Genomic DNA, 22543 nt, shown 5'->3' on the forward strand with positions numbered 1-22543 from the left:
ATCCATTCTTCCAGTCAGTTGAATATTAAGTTCTGAATATGCATAAAACACCGAGTTAGTCTCTAGAGGTGGCCTTTTTACTCCAGTCTTCTTATTTTTCCACCCTTACCATTAAAGGGCTGTCAGTCATCTTTCCCAACAACATACATCCTAAAATGAAAGCGACTTTCATTAAGGGGAAGCTCTGCTGACATGGGGCATGTGTGTGTGTCTTTCAGTGCCTTGCTGTTGAATTCCGTAATGTCAGCTTTCCGGGCCGAGTTCATCGCTACAAGGTCCATGGATTTCATCGGCATGATTAAAGAGTGCGATGAGTCTGGTTTCCCCAAGGTAGGCTATTGACTTAATGCTTAGCAGAGAACAAATAGGCAATGTTTGCCCAGTAGCTCCCCAGGGAGAGAGAGTTCGGAGTCAGGGGAAGCTCCAGCCAACAGGAAAACAAGCGAAGGCTCTGTTTCTGAAGAGTACGATGGAGAATGAGTTAGCGACTGGGGTTGTGAGGCACGTGTAATTGCCGCGAGTCAGGCCTCCTTGAGTCCTAAATCTGTCAAATTAGCTCACTATGAAATATTTAGGAAGAATTTTGGTCTTACATCCCTAAAAGTATATCTTCACTCATTATTTATGAAAAGCTTTGTCCAGGAGAATATTATGGCCCACAGGTTGGACCAGTACACAGAGCCAGCTCTCTGTTTTGAGCTTCTCAGTCTAACTTGCACAGGTCTGTGGTAGATCTTCAGAAAACGGTCGTTGGAAGATTAACCTCAAGACAGGCCAGCTGTTACAGCCTTTTCCTTTATTGCCTCAAGTTACTCTGATTGTACATCTCCAGGATCGTAATGGTTTGCTGTATTTCTTAGCATCTTCTCTTTCGCTCACTGGGCTTAAACTTGGCCTTGGCTAATCCTCCTGAGAGTGATCGACTTCAGATTCTCAATGAAGCTTGGAAAGTTATCACTAAATTGAAGAATCCACAGGTGGGTGACCATTTAGACCTTGTATTGACTGCTTTTTGTCCAAGTTATGCAGTATACTCTTTCTTTTAAAAAATTTCTCTTTCAACTAATCATCCTTATTTTTTTAAAGAAATCTACTTTTAATTGCATTATTTGTTAATCTGTAATGGAGAACTTATAGCTTTAAAGATGTATTTCTTTGATTTTTGTATCCCTAGCATGTCTTATTCTTGAGGCCTTAAGATGCACTAAGAGTGTAAAATTATAAATACTTGAAACTTTAAAAGACCTGTAGCTTTGCAAAGAGCATTCGAAGTACAGCAGTCTGTAGCACGGTTGACCTTTGAACAGCATGGGTTTGAGCTGTGCAGATCCACTTATACATGGAATTTTTTTTCAATAGTAAATACTATACAACCTATGGTTGGTTGAATCCACAGAAGTGGAATCGCAAATACGGAGGAATCGTGGATACAGAGGGCTGACTATAAGTTATATGTGGATTTTTGACTGCGTGGAGGATCAGTGCCCCTAACCCCTGCGTTTTTTAAGGGTCAAGTTGTATTTGGATTTGAAAAAAACAATTTATTGAGATATTCCTAAATTGAAGATCAGTAGTCAAGCCAGTGATTAGCAAAAGGGAATTCCAGTTTCCTTCCCTTGAATGGACAGCTGAAGCCTCTTTCTCCCCATACTTCTGACACAGGAAGTCTTGGGAAGATGGACCAACTGATGTTAGTTTCTGTAATGCATGTAGTGCTGGTCATCATGTTGTAGGTTTGGGTTTTATGCCTCACTGTCCTTTCAGGCAGTGTGCTAGCAATTTATGTGGCTGCCACTAGGGAAATGCTGTTGGCTGTCTTTGTGGCCAAACTTCACCACACCCTGCACTGTTCCTCTCCTACTAGCAGCATGTCCTTGTTCATTTAGTTTGTTGTAACAGAATATGACAGATCATGTGGCTTATGTACAATAGAAATTTATTTCTCACATTTCTGGAGGCTGGAAGTACAAGATCAGGTGACCAGCATGGTTGGGTTCTGGTGAGGACCCTCTTCTAGGTTGCAGCCTGCCAGCTTCTCCTCCTCACATCGCAGAAAGAGGGAAAGAGACCTCTCTAGGGTCCCTTTTATAAGGGCACTAATTCCAATCGGGGGCTCCACCCTCATGACCTAACCACTGCCAAAGGCCTCACCTCCTAATACCATCACATCAAGGGCTAGGATTTCAACATATGCGTTTTGTGGGGGATACAAACATTCAGACCATAACACAGAGAATAAGTGAATATGTGGCATTTGATTTGATCATTTATTGAGAAGGAAATATTGAAGTGAGCCCAGTTATAAACCCCTTGCTAATCACATTTATGATAATGTATTAAGAACAATATAATTTAGAAAAATTAGAAACTTTTTTACAAAGTCGTATACCTAGTTTAATTCAGCAAAATTCTCACTAAACTCTAGCCGTTGAAATTCTCTATTTAACTTAACTCTGATTGGCTAATGAAAACAGCTTATTTAGGATATTTAAGTCAAAAACCTCTGGGCCTCTGGTGCCTGTACTTCAGTGCTTCAAAGCAACCTTGCATCAAAAGCTCATAATAACAGTTTTCTCCAGTCTTTAACTTCACACTCTCCTCGTTAAGTCCACCTTAGCATTCCTGTTAGACTTTAGAATGTTCCTTTAGAATGTTTCTTGTGTGAATGAGATGACTGTTTTCTTCCCTCCCCATTTCTTCTTTCTTTTCCTTTAAGTGTCAGAACAGAAAAGGTATACTTGCAGACTCTGTTTTTCCTTGACAGTTTTTCCCATGTGCATATTTTCTGGGGCAGACAACCTTACCAAGTTGGTCATTGCCATTTCCGTAGCCATCTCATTGTCTCTTCTACTTGAATCTAACACATCCTTTCTTACCTAAAACCTTTGTGCTTTCTTAACCTTTTTACAACTTATATGCATCACCCTCTCTAGGACAAACGGTTTGTTTTTAAAGGCAGGAGGCCTGTTTTTTCTCAGAACATTCAAAAGTCACATCGTAAACACTACTTGAATTTTCAACCAGATCTGTGGTCATTGTGTCCACTGAGGTGTGATGAGGTCTCCCCACTGTTATCTCCGCTGCCCTTTGGTTCTTCCCATTCTCCAGACATGGCAGAGCTTCCCAGATTTCTGTCTTGGCCCAAGTAGCAATTCTGGAATGACAGTCTAATTAGTTTCAGGCAACTTATGTTTTCTCACGTCACCTCTCAGGGTAAAATCTATCAGTGGGCCAGAGTTTTCTGTACATGAACCACTCTTGAAATCCCCATCACTTACCAACTCTTAGTTTTCAAAGCCCTTGAAGGGATTTGTACATGATGAGCTTTTGCCATAAGGTCAATCGTGGCATTCTTATTGTAAAGACATTTTTACTTTTTCTTTGTAGGACTACATTAATTGTGCCGAAGTATGGGTAGAGTACACCTGCAAACATTTCACGGTATGTGTGCTGTGGTATTGTTTTTGAAAGAATTACTGTATATTTTTTTTCATGTTCGTAATTGTGCATAAGTCTAGCTTAGACATTTAGGTATTTTACGATGGTAATTATTCTTAATTTATGAAAATTGCATCCTTTATGGTATAGTGTGATGGAGCATTAATACGTGACCTGTAACAAAAGTGTTCCACACTCACGTGTAAGCTTGGGAAATGCTGCATTATACAAAGTTAAGCAGGTTTTTTCACCATAATACACCTTAGATCCTTATTGTTAAAGTATATTGGGACTTTCCATGGGAGTCTAGTCAGCAGCGTTTTCCAAACATATTTGATTTGCATGTAATTTAATTTTTTTCTAAGCAAACAAAGATACTTCTTTTCCTAGGCCCAAACTAGAACCCCAGTTTGGGAAATACTGGTCTTGTCAATGAGCAGAGACTTTTTTTTGAGCAGAGACTTTAGAAGCAGGTAGGAGTGGTTTCAAATCCTGTTGCCAGGTGTTTATTTTAATCAACTTAAAAAAACCCGAAGTTTAGCCTACATGAAGAAAAGCATATGTATCGTAAGTTTGCTGTATCATGAATCTTCACAAAATACACCCATGTAATCATGGTCCAGATCAAGAAACAGGAAATAACTCCCCACCCCACCTTGAAGCCCCCCATACTCTCCTCCCAGTCACAGCCTTGGAAGTTGAAGGTAGGCACCATCTGGTCTCTAACTCCAGAAATGGGTTTTGCCTCGTTTTGAGCATTATGTAAATGTTGGTCTCTTAATTTTCTTTCTTTTGTCCAATTTTTGTTTTATTATGGAAACTTCAAACATATGATCCCCCTTTTACTTATCACCCAGAAATGATCAACTTATGACAGATCTTGTTTCGTGTCCTTCCCTTTTCTCCCCACCCTTGGATTATTTTGAAGCACAGCTCAATCACCGTGTTTCACCTGTCAGTATCTCTGCACATATCTCTAAAATAGAATTCACTTTTCTGAAACAAAACCTCAATACATTATCGTAACTAATAAAATCAATAATGTTTTAATACCATTAAAAATCGATAAATTTTCAGATTTCCCCAATTGTCTCATAAGTTTTTTACAGTTTATTTGTTCAATCAGGATTAAAATAGGGTCTATATGTTGTAAAAACTTTAATTAGAGTTATTTTAATCTGTAAGTTCCCTCTCTCTTCCCCTCTCTTTCCCTCCCTCCCTCCCTGTTCCCTTCCCTTTTTTTTTTTCTATTATTTATTTGTTGAAGAAATTGGGTCCTTTGTCCTGTAGAGTTTCCCAGTCTCGATTGGCCAGATGTATGCCTGTGGTGGTGATTAAACATGCTCTTCTGCCTCCAGTATTTCCTATAAGTCGGCAGTTAGTTCTGGAGACAGGAGACTTCATCAGCTTCAGATCTGACTTTTTGGCACCCTGGGTGCTGGCATGGTGCTTCTCCTGGGAGGCTCACGGTATCTGGTTGTCTCTCCGTGATGTGAGTGACCACTGAAGCGCGTTCATTTATGGTTTGTCACGGGTTGCAAAGTGGTGACATTCGGAGTTATCATTTCTCCTTTATTTGTTAGCTAGAATACTTGCATGAAGAAAACCTTTTCGCTCCACGTATTTGGTTACCCTGAGGTAACAGTTTGTACAGAAAAGGCAGGATGCTCATTTTTGCCCCTGTTACTTACTAGTTTTTAGAGTAAAGAGTCAATTCCCCAGCACCCCCAAAGGTCACCAGTGAGTAGTAGTTGCTGTGGGTATCTGTAGGAGCTCACTAATTGAAACATATTTGATATGTATCAGTCATTGCAATTGTATTATTCTTACTGATGCTCAGTTGTCCCATTTTTGTCCAGTGGGCACTTTTTCAGGTTGGCTTCTGAGTCCTGACACATTCTTTGTAGTCTTTGATGCCTTCCTTGCTTTCTATTATAAGATGCTCCAGCCTCCCTTGTATTTTTCTTATCTTAGATTTGGAATCAGCTCTTTTTCCAAGAAGTTTGGTTCCTTTTAGTGCCATTGTCAGATTTTTTTAGCTCTGTGACCCTGGCTAAGCCGCTTAGCCACTTAACTTTTCATGGGGATAATGATGTCCATGATGGGGAGGTGTTTTTTTTTTTAATATTTATTTATTTATGATGGGGAGGTTTTTTAAAAAAATATTTATTTATTTATTTCTGTATGTATTTATTTATTTGGATGTGCCTGGTCTTAGTTGTGGCATGCGGGATCTTTGTTGTGGCACGTGGGCTCTTAGTTGTGGCATACGGGATCTAGTTCCCTGACCAGGGATTGAACCCAGGCCCTCTGCATTGGTAGCGCAGAGTCTTAACCACTGGACCACCAGGGAAGTCCGCGTGCTGTGGAGTTTAATGAACATTAAGTGAGAGTACACAATGGCAATTATTTAGATAACATGCTATGTGCCAGGCACTTTACCTGTAAGCTGCACAGCTTCATAGTGACCTTGCCAGGAAGTTTCACTGTTCCAGTTATATAGACCAGGGCTCAGCACACTTTTTCTGTAGAAGTCCACTTTTTTCTGTATTTGAGGCTTTGTGGACCATATGATCGCTGTTACAAGTGCCCAACTCTGCCACTGTATCATGAAAGCAGTCGTAGACCATACAGGAGTGAGCATGGCTGTGTAAATAGTAAACCTTATTTATGCATGCTGAAATTTGAATCTCATATAATTTTCGTTGTCACCAAATATTATTATTCTTTTGGTTTGAATGTAAAAATCATTCTTGGCGCCTGGACTGTATGAAAATAGGTGCTGGGCTGGTTGGCTGACCCCTGATACAGCTGACAAAAGTGAAGTGGTCATTGGGCCACCCAGCTTGTAAGGGTTCAGTCTGTGCTCTTCCCACAATGCTTCGCTGCTCTCTGCAGCACCTGGGGAGGGGCCCGGGACTGGCAGGCAGAAAGTGGCTCGTTGGATTTCACCAGCACTCAGAGAAAGCTGCGACAGGAACCTTCGAGAACCGTGTTTTAGTCCTGACTTGGTGCAGACTTGGCCATCTTTAGGGCTGTGGTATGGGTGGGATTTCCCCCCTTACATTATTTTCAGCAGAGTAGTTGAAACTGCTTCCTGCAAAGTGTGTGCTATATTCTGAAAACGTTAGTTCTTTCTATCAGAAAAATGGTCAATGACTACCATTCGGTGTCTAAATACAGGTTTGATTTTTTTCCCCACTTAGAAACGAGAGGTGAATACTGTTTTGGCCGATGTCATCAAGCACATGACTCCAGATCGTGCATTTGAAGACTCCTACCCTCAGGTGACAGATTTTCATTTCTCATTTCCACACTGTAAGGAATTTTATTCTGTTGAATTAAATAGGTATGTTGTATGGGTCAGGCTGTAAAGTCAGATAATCCTGGGTTTGTTTCCTAGCTTTGCCATGTCTTAGCCATGTGCCCTTTAATCAGTTACTTAGTCTTGTTGTGCCTCAGTTTTCTCACTGTAAAATGGGGATAATAATAGTCCTCCTCAGAATGGTTGTGAGGGTTCAGTGAGGTGTGATGTGGAAAGCCCTGTACGGTTGCTTGGCACCAGTAAGTAAGATGCCTATGTTTTTCAGTTAAGCTAACTTTTTATTTGGAAATAAATTCAAACTTTATTGGAAAGTTAAAAGAATAGCTCAGAGAACTTCCATTATTTTTTACCCAGATTCACCAGCTGTTGAGAGATTCCATGTTTACTTTATCATTGTGTGTACACACACACACACACACACACACACACACACACACACACACAGACATATATATTCATACATACGTATGTAAATTTTTTAAAAAACAGTTGAGGATAAATTGCATACATCATGCCACTTTTACCTCTAAAGAGTTCAGTGAGTATTTCCTAAGAACAAGGACATTCTCCTTTATAACCACAGTTTAGTTACCAACATCAGGGAATTTAATGTTAATATATTACCTTTACCTATTCCACAGTCCATATTCCAGTTTTGTCAGTGGACTCAATGTCCTTAGTAGCAGATTTTTTTCCCCTCTAGCACAGAATCCAGCTCAGGATCACTTACTATAAAGTAACTTCAGACCTAATTAAGATTTTATTTTTTATTTAATAACGTGATGTTCTGGCACTTACTGCCTATGATCAAGTGATTTCTGGGCTCCCTTAGTATAAGAAAATTAGTTACATATTCTTTTTTAAAAAATAAATACATTTATTTAGTTAGTTAGTTAGTTTTGGCTGTGTTGGGTCTTCGTTGCTGCGCGTGGGCTTTCTCTAGTTGCGGCGGGTGGGGGCTACTCTTCGTCGCGGTGCGCGGGCTTCTCATTGCGATGGCTTCTCTTATTGTGGAACACGGGCTCTAGGTGCGCGGGTTTCAGCAGTTGTGGCACATGGGTTTCAGTAGTTTTGGCACGTGGGCTCTGCGGCATGTGGGATCTTCCCGGACCAGGGCTTGAACCCGTGTCCCCTGCATTGGCAGGCGGATTCTCAACCACTGCACCACCTGGGAAGCCCTAGTTACATATTCTTGTATAAATTTTAGAATCCTTACATTTTACTCATTTAAGAAATTTTCACCATTTGCTAATTAAAATGGTTCACCATTACAATTTGTTGAGCAGCCACTAACTATCTGACATTTTTCTAGATGGAATGAAAAGAATACAGTCACGCACAGCAGGCTCTTGGTCAATATTGCAGGGTAAATAAAATGTGTAGAGAAGATGGGTCATACCCTTGTGGGTGGTCAAGGTCTCGGCTTCATATGAAGACTGATGTGCAGAATTTTAGTTGGGGAATTTTCAGTAAGGCCTTGACTGCTAGTGACCCAATTAACTGAAAACTTTAAGTAACATAATAATTTTAATGCAGTCCATTCCTAAGTGACAAGGGAACTATACTATACTGTAATTCTGTCATATCTAAGAGCAACTTACAAAAGATGCCCCGGGGTCAGCCTGCATTCCAGACAGCCACCCATATCAGTTGTGAGCCCTTGGTCTTAAGTGAGGGCCACATCAAGAAAATAAAACTGTGGGGATCTGTGAAGAATTAGCTTTCTCCAGTTCTAGGATAGGGAAGGTATAAGGTGAGCCTGGAACATTTTCTTGTTCCAGGAAGGAAGTACTGCGGGGGGCACATGGAATGGGCACAGGAACAGCTTGGAAGGGGCTCTCACAGGTCCCCAGTTTGAGCATCAAATGAAATAAATACAGTGATGGATTATAATCCACTGAGTAAGAGTCGGCCCTTATGACGAATAGATAAATAAATAAATAGATGAGGGGAAAGGTGGGCAGGGCTGCCATTTGAGAAATGTGGAAGAAATGGTAGAGTTGAAAAATCACCATTTGCAACCGTCACAGTGAAGACAAGAATCATCGGTCTTCAGGCAAGAATCATCAATGGATGCTAAATCTGGGGGGAATGTTTGATGAGGAGCAGGACATTTTCGTATCTCCTCCCATAGAATGAGTATTAATCGCAAGGGGAAAAATAGTGACTCTGGAGTGGAGAATTTGGACAGTCATTGACCGGCTAATCAAAATCCTTATCACCACTGAGGAGCAAGTGGCTATCTTGTGCCTGCAGATATGGAACCCCGAAAAACAGGAAAGACACAGCATCATCTATGTAACATTCCAGTCGAGAATGCATGACTGAATCTAATCATGAGGTAACATTTAGTCATGCCCAAATTGAGGAGCATTCTATAAAGTAACTGGCTTGTAAAAAAAATCTTTGCCATTGTGACAAAGAAGGTTAAGGAACTGTTCCAAATTAACACAGACTGCACAGATGTGAAAACAAAATGCAATGCATGATCCTGAACTGAATCCTGTACTAAAGAGAGGAAAAAATAATCCTGTACTAAAGAGAGGAAAAAAAATTCCTGTACTAAAGAGAGGAAAAAATAATGCTGTAAAGAATGTACTGAGGGCTTCCCTGGTGGCGCAGTGGTTGAGAGTCCGCCTGCCGATGCAGGGGACACGGGTTCGTGCCCCGGTCCGGGAAGATCCCATGTGCCACAACTACTGAAACCCACGTGCCACAACTACTGCAGAGCAGCTGGGCCCGTGAGCCATGGCCACTGAGCCTGCGCATCCGGAGCCTGTGATCCGCAACGGGAGAGGCCACAACAGTGAGAGGCCCATGTACCACAAAAAAAAAAAAAAAAAAAAAGAATGTACTGAGACAGTTGACAAGATTGGAATACAAATGATAGATTGAAGTATTAAAATTATACCAGTGTTAACTTTCCTGAATTTGATAAACAACAGAGTAGAAATGTCAGAGAATATGACTATTCTTAGGAAATACAAATGAAGTGGTAATGGGTGAAGGACATGATACATTCAATCTACTTTCACATGGTTCAGAAAAAATATAATATGTCTTTTTACAGAGAGAGGACAATGAAACAAATTTGGCAAAATACTAAAAATTGATGACTTTGTGTAAAGAGAATATGGGAGTTTTCTGTACTGTTTTTTCAATGTTTCTGCAAGTTTGAAATTATTTCACAGTAAAAAAGTTGGCAGCACACAGTCAACACATTTTTAAAAGTTCTGCCATTGGATCAATGGATAGGTGAGGAGGTAAAGCAAATATAGCAAAATGTTAGCCCTTGTAGAATCTAAGTGGTGAGTAAATGGGTGTTTGTTATTATTCATTGAATTTTCTTACATTTCAGCATTTCATAATGAAACGTTGAAGGGAAAAAATACATCTTTTAAAACCAGGAAAGGCATTATTTGTAAGTGTACTTTAAATATTAAAAAAAATTTCCTGTTCTACAGGGATTAGTTACTGTGGATAAGGTTTCAGGAACTATTTTAACCAGACAGTACTGCAGTATCTTTGAATGCTCTGCCTTGGAGCACTGTGTGTCATGACGTTTTGAAGTCCTTTTGCTTGCTGACCTAGTAAACTGCGTAATTATGAAATGGGGTGTGTACCTCTTAATATTCCATATTTTGGACGATGAGCCATTTCCGTTGCAGATGATTTAAACAGTGATGTTTTTAGTATAAACAAAGAACTTGTCAGTAAATTTTCCTTTCTTGACAGCAACCAGGGATAGGGGTTTATTTTTTTTAACATCTTTATTGGAGTATAATTACTTTACAATGTTGTGGTAGTTTCTGCTGTATAACAAACTGAATCAGCTATACATATACATATATCCCCATATCCCCTCCCTCTTGTGTCTCCCTCCCACCCTCCCTATCCCACCCCTCTAGGTGGTCACAGAGCACAGAGCTGATCTCCCTGTGCTATGCGGCTGCTTCCCACTAGCTATCTACTTTACATTTGGTAGTGTATATATGTCAGTGCCACTCTCTCACTTCGTCCCAGCTTACGCTTCCCCCTCCCTGTGTCCTCAAGTCCATTCTCTACGTCTGCATCTTTATTTCTGTCCTGCCTCTATGTTCTTCAGAACCTTTTTTTTTTTTTGGTGTTTTTAGATTCCATATATGTGTTAGCATACAGTATTTGTTTTTCTCTTTCTGACTTACTTCACTCTGTATGACAGACTCTGGGTCCATCCACCTCACTACAAATAACTCAATTTCATTTCTTTTTATGGCTGAGTAATATTCCATTGTATATATGTGCCACATCTTCTTTATCCATTCATCTGTCGATGGACACTTAGGTTGCTTCCATGTCCTGGTTATTGTAAATAGTGATGCAGTGAACATTGTGGTACATGACTCTTTTCGAATTGCGGTTTTCTTGGTATATGCCCAGTAGTGGGATTGCTGGGTCATGTGGTAGTTCCATTTTTAGTTTTTTAAGGAACCTCCATACTGTTCTCCATAGTGGCTGTATTAATTTACATTCCCACCAGCAGTGCAGGAGGGTTCCCTTTTCTCCACACCCTCTTCAGCATTTATTGTTTGTAGATCTTTTGATGATGGCCATTCTGACTGGTGTGAGGTGATACCTCATAGTAGTTTTGATTTGCATTTCTCTAATGATTAGAGATGTTGACCATCCTTTCATGTGTTTCTTGGCAATTTGTATATCTTCTTTGGAGAAATGTCTGCTTAGGTCTTCTGCCCATTTTTGGATTGGGTTGTTTTTTTGATACTGAGCTACGTGAGCTGCTTGCATATTTTGGAGATTAATCCTTTGTCAGTTGCTTTGTTTGCAAATATTTCCTCCCATTCTGAGGGTTGTCCTTTCGTCTTGTTTATGGTTTCTTTTGCTATGCAAATCTTTTAAGTTTCATTAGGTCCCATTTGTTTATTTTTGGTTTTATTTCCATTTCTCTAAGAAGTGGGTCAAAAAGGATCTTGCTGTGATTTATGTCATAGAGTGTTCTGCTTATGTTTTCTGCTAAAGGTTTTATAGTGTCTGGCCTTACATTTAGGTCTTTAATCCATTTTGAGTTCATTTTTGTGTATGGTGTTAGGAATTGTTCTAATTTCATTCTTTTACATGTAGCTGTGCAGTTTTCCCAGCACCACTTATTGAAGAGGCTCTCTTTTCTTCTTTGTATATTCTTGCCTCCTTTATCAAAGGTAAGGTGACCATATGTGTGTGGGTTTATCTCTGCGCTTTCTATCCTGTTCCATTGATCTATATTTCTGTTCTTGTGCCAGTACCATACTGTCTTGATTACTGTAGCTTTGTAGTATAGTCTGAAGTTAGGGAGCCTGATTCCTCCAGCTCCATTTTTCTTTCTCAAGATTGCTTTGGCTATTCGGGTCTTTTGTGTTTCCATACAAATTGTGAAATTTTTTTGTTCAAGTTCTGTGAAAAATGCCATTTGTCGTTTGATAGGGATTGCATTGAATCTGTAAATTGCTTTGGGTAGTACAGTCATTTTCACAATGTTGATTTTTCCAATCCAAGAACATGGTATATCTCTCCATCTGTTTGTATCATCTTTAATTTCTTTCATCAGTGTCTTATAGTTTTCTGCATACAGGTCTTTAGCCTCCTTAGCTAGGTCAATTCCTAGGTATTTTATTCTTTTTGTTGCAGTGGTAAATGGGAGTGTTTCCTTAATTTCTCTTTCACATTTTTCATCATTAGTGTATAAGAATGCCAGAGATTTCTTTGCATTAATTTGGTATCCTGCTACTTTACCAAATTCATTGAATAGCTCTAGTAGATTCCAGTGGCATCTTTAGGATTCTCTATGTGTAGTATCATGTCATCTGTAAACAGTGACAGTTTTACTTCTTCTTTTCCGATTTGTATTCCTATTATTTCTTTTTCTTCTCTGATTGCTGTTGCTACAACTTCCAAAACTATGTTGAATAATAGTGGTAAGAGTGGGGAACCTTGTCTTGTTCCTGATCTTAGTGGAAATGGTTTCAGTTTTTCACCATCGAGAACGTTGTTGGCTGTGGGTTTGTCATATGTGGCCTTTATTATGTTGAGGTAAGTTCCCTCTATGCCTACTTTCTGGAGGGTTTTTATCATAAATAGGTGTTGAGTTTTGTCAAAAGCTTTTTCTGCATCTATTGAGATTATCATATGGTTTTTATCCTTCAGTTTGTTAAATACGGTGTATCACGTTGATTGATTTGCATATATTGGAGAATCCTTGCATTCTTGGGATAAACCCCACTTGATCATGGTGTATGATCCTTTTAATGTGCTGTTGGATTCTGTTTGCTAGTATTCTGTTGAGGATTTCTGCGTCTGTGTTCAACAGTGATATCGGTCCGTAGTTTTCTTTCTTTGTGACATCTTTGTCTGGTTTTGGTATCAGGGTGATGGTGGCCTCGTAGAATGAGTTTGGGAGTGTCCCTCCTCTGCTATATTTTGGAAGAGTTTGAGAAGGATAGCTGTTAGCTCTTCTCTAAATGTTTGATAGAATTTGCCTGTGAATCCATCTGGTCCTGGGCTTTTGTTTATTGGGAGATTTTTAATCACAGTTTCAATTTCAGTGCTTGTGATTGGTCTGTTTGTATTTTCTGTTTCTTCGTGGTCCAGTCCTGGAAGGTTTTGCTTTTCTAAGAATTTGTCCATTTCTTCCAGATTGTCCATTTTATTGGCATATAGTTGCTTGTAGTAATCTCTCATGATCCTTCGTATTTCTGCAGTGTCAGTTGTTACTTCTTTTTCATTTCTAATTCTGTTGATTTGAGTCTTCTCCCTTTTTTCTTGATGAGTCTGGCTAATGGTTTATCAATTTTGTTTATCTTCTCAAAGAACCAGCTTTTAGTTTTATTGATCTTTGCTATTGTTTCCTTCATTTCTTTTTCATTTATTTCTGTTCTGATCTTTATGATTTCTTTCCTTCTGCTAACTTTGGGGGTTTTTTGTTCTTCTTTCTCTAATTGCTTTAGGTGTCAGGTTAGGTTGTTTACTTGAGATGTTTCTTTCTTCTTGAGGTAGGTTTGTATTGCCATAAGCTTCCCTCTTAGAACTGCTTTTGCTGCATCCCATAGGTTTTGGGTCATCGTGTTTTCATTTTCATTTGTTTCTAGATATTTTTTGATTTCCTCTTTGATTTCTTCAGTGATCTCTTGGTTATTTAGTAGTGTATTGTTTAGCCTCCATGTGTTCGTTTTTACGTTTTTTTTTTCCTGTAATTGATATCTAGTCTCATAGCGTTGTGGTCGGAAAAGATACTTGATACAATTTAAATTTTCTTAAATTTACCAAGGCTTGATTTGTGACCCAAGATATGATGTATCCTGGAGAATGTTCCGTGAGCACTTGAGAAGAAAGTGTATTCTGTTGTTTTTGGATAGAATGTCCTATAAATATCAATTAAGTCCATCTTGGTTTTTTGTTTGTTTGTTTGTTTGTTTTGCGGTACACGGGCCTCTCACTGTTGTGGCCTCTCCCATTGCGGAGCACAGGCTCCAGACGCCCAGGCTCAGCAGCCATGGCTCACGGGCCCAGCTGCTCTGTGGCATGTGGGATCTTCCCAGACCGGGGCATGAACTCGTGTCCCCTGCATCGGCAGGTGGACTCTCAACCACTGCACCACCAGGGAAGCCCAAGTCCATCTTGTTTAATGTGTCATTTAAAGCTTGTGTTTTCTTATTTATTTTCATTTTGGATGATCTGTCCATTGGTGAGAGTGAGGTGTTAAAGTCCCCTACTATTATTGTGTTACTGTTGATTTCCCCTTTTATGGCTGTTAGCATTTGCCTTATGTATTGAAGTGCTCCTATGCTGGGTGCATAAATATTTACAATTGTTACATCTTCTTCTTGGATTGGTCCCTTGATCATTATGTAGTGTCCTTCTTTGTCTCTTGTAATCATCTTTATTTTAAAGTCTATTTTGTCTGATATGAGAATTGGTACTCCAGCTTTCTTTTGATTCCCTTTGCATGGAATATCTTTTGCCATCCCCTCACTTTCAGTCTGTATGTGTCCCTAGGTCTGAAGTGGGTCTCTTGTAGACAGCATATATACAGGTCTTGTTTTTGTATGCGTTCAGCCAGTCTGTGTCTTTTGCTCAGAGCATTTAATCTATTTACATTTAAGGTAATTATCAATGTGTATGTTCCTTTTACCATTTTCTTAATTGTTTTGGGTTTGTTATTGTAGGTCTTTTCCTTCTCTTGTGTTTCCTGCCTAGAGAAGTTCCTTTAGCATTTGTTGTAAAGCTGGTTTGGTGGTGCTGAATGCTCTTAGCTTTTGCTTGTTTGTAAAGGTTTTAATTTCTCCGTCGAATCTGAATGAGATCCTTGCTGGGTAGAGTAATCTTGGTTGTAGGTTTTTCCCTTTCATCACTTTAAATATGTCCTGCCACTCCCTCTGGCTTGCAGAGTTTCTGCTGAAAGGTCAGCTGTTAACCTTATGGGGATTCCCTTTTATATTATTTGTTGCTTTTCCCTTGCTGCTTTTAATATGTTTTCTTTGTATTTAATTTTTGATAGTTTGATTATATGTGTTTTGGCATGTTTCTCCTTGGATTTATCCTGTATGGGACTCTCTGTGCTTCCTGGACTTGATTAACTATTTCCTTTTCCATATTAGGGAAGTTTTCAACTATAATCTCTTCAAATATTTTCTCAATCTCTTTCTTTTTCTCTTCTTCTTCTGGGACCCCTATAATTCAAATGTTGGTGCGTTTAATATTGTCCCAGAGGTCTCTGAGACTGTCTTCAATTCTTTAAATTCTTTTCTCTTTCCTCTGCTCTGTGGTAGTTATTTCCACTATTTTGTCTTCCAGGTCACTTATCCGTTCTTCTGCCTCAGTTATTCTGCTATTGATTCCTTCTAGAGAATTTTTAATTTCATTTATTGTGTTTTTCATCATTGTTTGTTTGCTCTTTAGTTCTTCTAGGTCCTTGTTAAACCTTTCTTGTATTTGTCCATTCTATCTCCAAGATTTTGGGTCACCTTTACTATCATTATTCTGAATTCTTTTTCAGGTAGACTGCCTATTTCCTCTTCATTTGTTTGGTCTGGTGGGTTTTTATCTTGCTCCTTCATCTGCTGTGTGTCTCTGTCTTCTCATTTTGCTTAGCTTACTTTGTTGGGGTCTCCTTTTCACAGGCTGCAGGTTCATAGTTCCTGTTGTTTTTGGTGTCTGCCCTCAGTGGATAAGGTTGGTTCAGTGGCTTGTGTAGGCCTCCTTGTGGAGGGGACTGGTGCCTGTGTTCTGGTGGATGAGGCTGGATCTTGTCTTTCTGGTGGGCAGGACCACGTTTGGTGGTGTGTTTTGGGGTGTCTATGAACTTACTGTGATTTTAGGCAGCCCGTCTGCTAATGATGGGGTGTGTTCCTGTCTTGCTAGTTGTTTGGCGCAGGGTGTCCAGCACTGGAGCTTACTGGTCGTTGAGTGGAGCTGGGTCTTAGCGTTGAGATGGAGATCTCTGGGAGAGCTTTGGCCTTTTGATATTACGTGGAGCCGGGAGGTCTCTGGTCGTCTAATGTCCCGAACTCGGCTCTCCCACCTCAGAGGCTCAGGCTGGACACCCAGCCAGAACACCAAGACCCTGTCAGACACACAGCTTTAGTCCTGGGTAGCTTCTCAATGGCAGTAGTTTTGCTGGTGATCCAAATAGGGCTGGTTTTCCTTGCAATGTCTGAAGCAAGGCCTAGAGTGACACCCCGTTGTGTGTGGCTGTCGCAGGCAGGACGTGGGGGTAGGCATCGCTCCTGGCCGCGGTTTATATTTTATGTAGAGAAAGTGCCTCCTTGGTTCTCCCGTGCCAAGGCACTGTGAACAGGACTCTGCATGTCAGGGTGAGGGGTGGTGGACATCAGTACATGGCCACCTAGGACAGACCTCACAGACTGTGCCACCATCCTCGGGTAATGCATGGCCTTTGACCCCACTGACAAACTCAGTCCAGTGCCTCTCCACTGAAGCAGTCAAAAAACACAGGGCCACCATGGGCTAGAATAGGGATCTGTAAACCACGGCCCATGTAGCCCACAACCTGTTGTGAATAAAGTTTTATCGGAACCCAGCCACACCCCTCTGTTTACACATTGTCAATGACTGCTTTCCAGCTACAACAGCAGAGTTGGGTAGTTGTGGTGACTGTATGGCCCTGTATAGAAAACGTTTGCCCACCTCTTGAATATTCATACCTGATTTGAATGGAGAGCTTTGACGGGCAGGCATTGCTCTAAACACTGTAAGCAAACCATCCCATTTAGTGCTCACAATGAGTGAGATACTGTTTTGCTCTCCAATTTTACAGAAGAGAAGACTGAGGCCAAGGTGTTTCTCCAAGACTAGAGTAAGATGGACAAACTCAGATTGAGACTAGGTTTAACGTAACCCAGTAATTCCCTGTTCCTTGTGTAATCTAGGTTTCCCTTATTGTAACTGTGATTGCAAACTATGGGCAGGGTTGCCTTTTTAAAAATATCGAAGTTTTATTAAAGATGTGTTTTTCATTTTGCTTTACAGCTTCAGTCAATAATTAAGAAAGTAATTGCACACTTCCATGATTTCTCAGTTCTTTTTTCAGTGGTAAGTAACTTTCCTTAACTATCTTTGGAAATTTGTATCTGACTCAGAGGTTCCTTCAGTGTCTCAATAATTTTTTCATGGTGTCCTAGACCAAGAGAAATACTTAACAGTTCCGTTTTTTATTAAAAAACACTAGTAAGGTTTAAACAATTTAAATATTTATGTCATGACAACTTAAGCAGCACTTGAGAAAATAATACACATAGACTGATAGAAAAATATTGTCTTTATTTCATTCATTACTTACTATGGGATATGTGCACCTACTGGGTATCACACAACTTCTCAAACCTTGGAATCAAATTGGACATCCTCTTCCTCATTGATTTTTGCATGGTACCTGCTTTTTATCACACAATAATCTAATGTTGAAACTATGATATACATCAAGCTAATAGTTGTCTCAGTGTCTGACAGAGTTGAGATTTATTATATTTCCCTCAAAAATTTAAAGTAGCCCGTGACACCCTTCTCATTTGCTGCAGTGCCCTGGTCACATACCAATCTAGGTGACTCTCTGTGTCGTAACACTCTCTACCCTGCCCTCAACTTTCCTTTTCCCTCTTCCTGCTTCCATTTCCAGTACTCTCACAGACCATAAGCTTTTGTTTATTTAATAACAAAGGCTGTTATTTATTGGACTTTTGCCACGCCCCAAGCACTGTGCTAGAACTTTTTTTTCTTTAATTTTTATTGAAATATAGTTGATTTACAATGTTACGTTAGTTTCGGGTATACAGTAAGGTGATTCAGTTATACGTATATATAAATATATATCCTTTTTTTACATTCTCTTCCATTATAGGTTATTACAAGATACTGAGTATAGTTCCCTGTGCTATACAGTAGGTCCTTGTTGGTTATGTATTTTATATATAGTAGTGTGTATATTTTAATCCCAAACTCCTAATTTATCCCTCTCACCTACTCTCCTTTGGTAACCATAAGTTTCTATGTCTGTGAGTCTATTTCTGTTTCGTAAATAAGTTCATTTGTATCCTTTTTTTAGATTTTACATACAAGCAATATCCTATGATATTTGTCTTTCTCTGTCTGGCTTACTTCACTTAGTATGATAATCTCTAGGTCCATCCACATTGTTGCAAATGGCATTATTTCATTCTTTTTTATGGCTGAGTAATATTCCAGTGTGTGTGTGTGTGTGTGTGTGTGTGTGTGTGTGTACATATATACATACGCACCACACCTTATTTATCCATTCATCTGTCAATGGACACTTAGGTTGCTTCCACATCTTGGCTGTTGTAGATAGTGCTGCTATTGGGGTGCATGTATCTTTTCGAATTATGTTTTTCTCTGGATATATGCCCAGGAGTGGAATTGATGGATCATATGGTAGCTTTGTTTTTAGTTTTTTAAGGAACCCCCATACTCTTCTCCATAGTGTCTGTACCAATTTACATTCCCCAGCACTGTAGGAGGGTTCCGTTTTCTTCACACCCTCTTCAGCGTTTATTATTTGTAGACTTTTTGATTATGGCCATTCTTTTGGGTGTGAGGTGATACATCATTGTAGTTTTGATTTGCAGTTCTCTAATAATTAACAATGTTGAGCATCTTTTCATGTGCCTTTTGGCCATCTGTACATGTTCTTTGGAGAAATGTCGTTTTAGATCTTCTGCTTACTTTTTGATTGGGTTGATTTTTTGATACTGAGCTGTATGAGCTGTTTTGTATATTTTGAAGATTAATTCCTTGTTAGTCACATCATTTGCAAATATTTTCTCCTATTCTGTAGGTTGTCTTTTTGTTTTGTTTATTGTTTCCTTTGCTATGCAAAAGCTTTTTAAGTTTAATTAGGTTCCATTTGTTTATTTTTGTTTTTATTTCCATTACTCTAGGAGACAGATCCAAAAAGATATTGTTGCAATTTATGTCAAAGAGTGTCTTACCTACGTTTTCCTCTCGAAGTGTTATAGTATCTGGTCTTACGTTTAGGTCTTTAATCTGTTTTGAGTTTATTTTTGTGTATGGTATTAGAGAATGTTCTAATTTCATTCTTTTGCATGTAGCTGTCCAGTTTTCCCAGCACCACTTATTGAAGAGACTGTCTTTTTTCCATTGTATATCCTTGCCTCCTTTTTCGTAGATTAATTGACCATATGTGCGTGGGTTTATCTCTGGGATTTCTATCCTGTTCCATTGATCTGTATTTCGGTTTTTGTGCCAGTACCATACTGTCTTGATTACTGTAGCTTTGTAGAATAGTCTGAAGTCAGGGAGCCTGGTTCCTCCACCTCCGTTTTTCTTTCTCAAGATTGCTTTGGATATTCGGGTCTTTTGTATTTCCATACAAATTAAATTTTTTTTTCCTAGTTCTGTGAAAAATGCAGTTGGTAATTTCATAGGGATTGCACTGAATCTGTAGGTTTCCTTGGGCAATATAGTTGTTTTGACAACGTTGATTCTTCCAGTCCAAGAACATGGTATATATCTTTCCATTTGTTTGTGTCATTTTTTATTTCTTTCATCAGCATCTTAAAGTTTTTGGAGTACAGGTCTTTTGCCTGCTTAGGTAAGTTTATTCCTAGGCATTTTATTCTTTTTGATGCAATGGTAAATGGGATTGTTGCCTTAGTTTCTCTTTCTGACCTTTCATTGTTAGTGTATAGAAACAATAGATCCCTATGTATTAATTTTGTATCCTGCAACTTTACCGAATTCATTGATGAGCAATCTGTAGTAGTTTTCCAGTAGTGACTTTGGGGTTTTCTATGTATAGTATCATGTCATCTGCAAACAGTGACAGTTTTACTTCTTCTTTTCCAATTTGGGTTCCTTTTGTTTCTTTTCCTTCTCTGATTGCTGTGGCTAGGACTTCCAAAACTATGTTGAGTAAAAGTGGTGAGAGTGGACATCCTTGTCTTGTTCCTGACCTTAGAAGAAATGCTTTCAGCTTTTCGCCATTGAGTATGATGTGAGCTGTGGGTTTGTCATATATGGCATTTATTATGTTGAGGTAGGTCCCCTCTATATGCACTTTCTGGAGAGTTTTTATCATAAATGGATGTTGAATTTTATCAAAAGCTTTTTCTGCATCTATCGAGATGATCATAGTGGTTTTTATTCAATTTATTAATGTGATGTATCACACTGATTGACTTGTGGATATTGAAAAATCCTTTCATCCTTGGGATAATGACCCCATTTGTTCATGGTGTATGATCTTTTCAATGTATTGTTGGATTCAGTTTGCTAGTATTCAGTATTTTGTTGGATTTTTGCATCTATGTTCATCAGTGATATTGGCCTGTAATTTTCTTTTTGATAGTATCTTTGTCTGATTTTGGTATCAGAGTGATAGTGGCCTCAGAGAATGAGTTAATTTTTTGGAATAGTTTATTAACTCCTCTCTAAATGTTTGATAGAATTTGCCTGTGAAGCCATCTGGTCCTGGACTTCTGTTTGTTGGGAGTTTCTTAATCACAGATCAGTTTTAGTACTTGTGATTGGTCTGTTTTATATTTTCTATTTCTTATTGGTTCACTCTTAGGAGATTGTACCTTTCTAAGAATTTTTCCATTTCTTCTAGATTGTCTGTTTTGTTGGCATATAGTTGCTTGTAGTAGTCTCTTACGGTTCTTTGTATTTCTGTGGTATCAGTTGTAACTCCTTTTTCATGTCTGCTTTTACTGATTTGGGCCCTTTCCCATTTTTTCTTGATGAGTCTGGCTAAAGGTTTATCAATTTTGTTTATCTTTTCAAAGAACCAGCTTTTAGTTTTGTTGATCTTTTCTATTGACTTTACATGGATTGCCTCAGATCATTTTCAGAACACCACTGGGAAGGCACGAGTAGTAATGAGTCCCATTTACAGATGAGGAAACTGATGCTGGAAGAGGTGGAGTAACTTGCTTAAGGTCATACAGCCACTGAATGAGGAGTCAGGTTGCAGAAGCTGCTCTGAACAACTCTGACTCTTCTTTCTCTGTTCCTCTATACATTCATTAAAAGATTGGAGCCTCCTTTGCCTTCTGCTACCAAGAAGAGCTTATTCTCATCTAAAGGTTGTCCAGATGATTTGCCAAAATGTTAACTGGTCCCAGCCCTGGTCCTTGGGCATGTGCAATTTGTTTTAATAGTAATAGTTTTAAAATCCTCAGAGTTCTGTACTTGCTTTCATGTGAGTCCTGATCAGAGCTGCCTCAGAAAGATGAACAACTCTTCCTCTGTTTTGCCCTTCAAAGAAAAAGTAACCCACAAATTCCTTCCAGTAACTTGTGTAAATTGCAGGTAGAGTGCTTTTATTATTTTTTTTAGGAAAAATTTCTGCCATTTCTGGACATGTTCCAAAAAGAGAGTGTGCGGGTGGAGGTTTGCAAATGCATCATGGAAGTTTTTATCAAGTAAGTGTAACATGATGTAATCAGAAACTTCAATTCCAGCTGCCCTTGTGAAGCCTGTTGCTAAGAAATCAATTTATGCATTTTGAGGGCCTGTGATGTAGTGATGTATTTATACCTAAAATAACATTGAGAGAAAAACCACATTAAAAGGAGAAGTCATGATAAAAGTTTATAATTAGCTTAAGAAGACAAAGTAATAAATGTTAACAGAGCCTGACCATCACCCATATCTCACTGCTGTGATTTGGGAAGGAGCAATCTATTGATGTACTATTTAGGAAGTGTCATTTTAAAAGATAAAGTCATTCTTCTCAAGATACCGGAGCTAGAAAGGTTTCTATCGTTAATGTGTAGATTTGTGATCAGTTTTCAACTTAGTTCCTTTCATTTTATTGATTAAGTCTGTTTTCCCAAAACTGCCAACTGCTGATGGTACATGAAATACTTTCAGGTGGTACATGGAAGAGAGATTTTTATTTTTATTTTAAAACGTGTATTTATTTTAAAGTATGTTAGATAATATATAACTAGTTTAATCAGTGACTTCAAATGTATTATTCTTTAGGACAAGGTTAAGTTAAAAGTTCAAGTCCCTTTAAATATTAAGTATGTAGATGTGATTAAAAAAATATCTCAAGATGGAACTGAAGTAACCAGAGTTTGGAAAATTGAGTTAGAAGTTGCTGGAATGTATGTTTTAAGCTTTCCTTGTATAACCTTTCCAGAAGGTTAATTCCATATGCTTGAAACAAGTATACCTACTTTACATACATAAAGATTTATTGGGACTTCCCTGATGGTCCAGTGGGTAAGATTCCACGCTTCCAATTTA

At 38.9% G+C, this 22543-nt stretch overlaps 1 protein-coding gene and 1 non-coding gene across 5 annotated transcripts in view; one reads left to right on the forward strand and one right to left on the reverse strand.

The window, feature by feature from the left end:
- The window catches only part of VPS35L (VPS35 endosomal protein sorting factor like), a 129414-nt gene that overhangs the window by 57757 nt on the left and 49114 nt on the right, over positions 1-22543 (forward strand). For 2 of the 4 annotated variants that reach the window (XM_060122556.1, XM_060122554.1), the window contains exons 16-22: positions 219-330; positions 861-977; positions 3388-3441; positions 4062-4142; positions 6645-6725; positions 17282-17344; positions 21626-21711. In XM_060122556.1, the coding sequence (XP_059978539.1) occupies positions 219-330; positions 861-977; positions 3388-3441; positions 4062-4142; positions 6645-6725; positions 17282-17344; positions 21626-21711 (594 nt within the window). The remainder of the gene's footprint in view (positions 1-218; positions 331-860; positions 978-3387; positions 3442-4061; positions 4143-6644; positions 6726-17281; positions 17345-21625; positions 21712-22543) is intronic. The other 2 variants (XM_060122557.1, XM_060122555.1) reach the window with 1 other exon arrangement.
- TRNAG-ACC (transfer RNA glycine (anticodon ACC)) lies at positions 5719-5791 on the reverse strand. The gene has a single exon. It is a non-coding gene; the product is annotated as a tRNA-Gly (tRNA).

The sequence above is a fragment of the Lagenorhynchus albirostris genome, chromosome 15 (assembly GCF_949774975.1).
Source record: "Lagenorhynchus albirostris chromosome 15, mLagAlb1.1, whole genome shotgun sequence".
NCBI classification, from domain to species: domain Eukaryota; kingdom Metazoa; phylum Chordata; class Mammalia; order Artiodactyla; family Delphinidae; genus Lagenorhynchus; species Lagenorhynchus albirostris.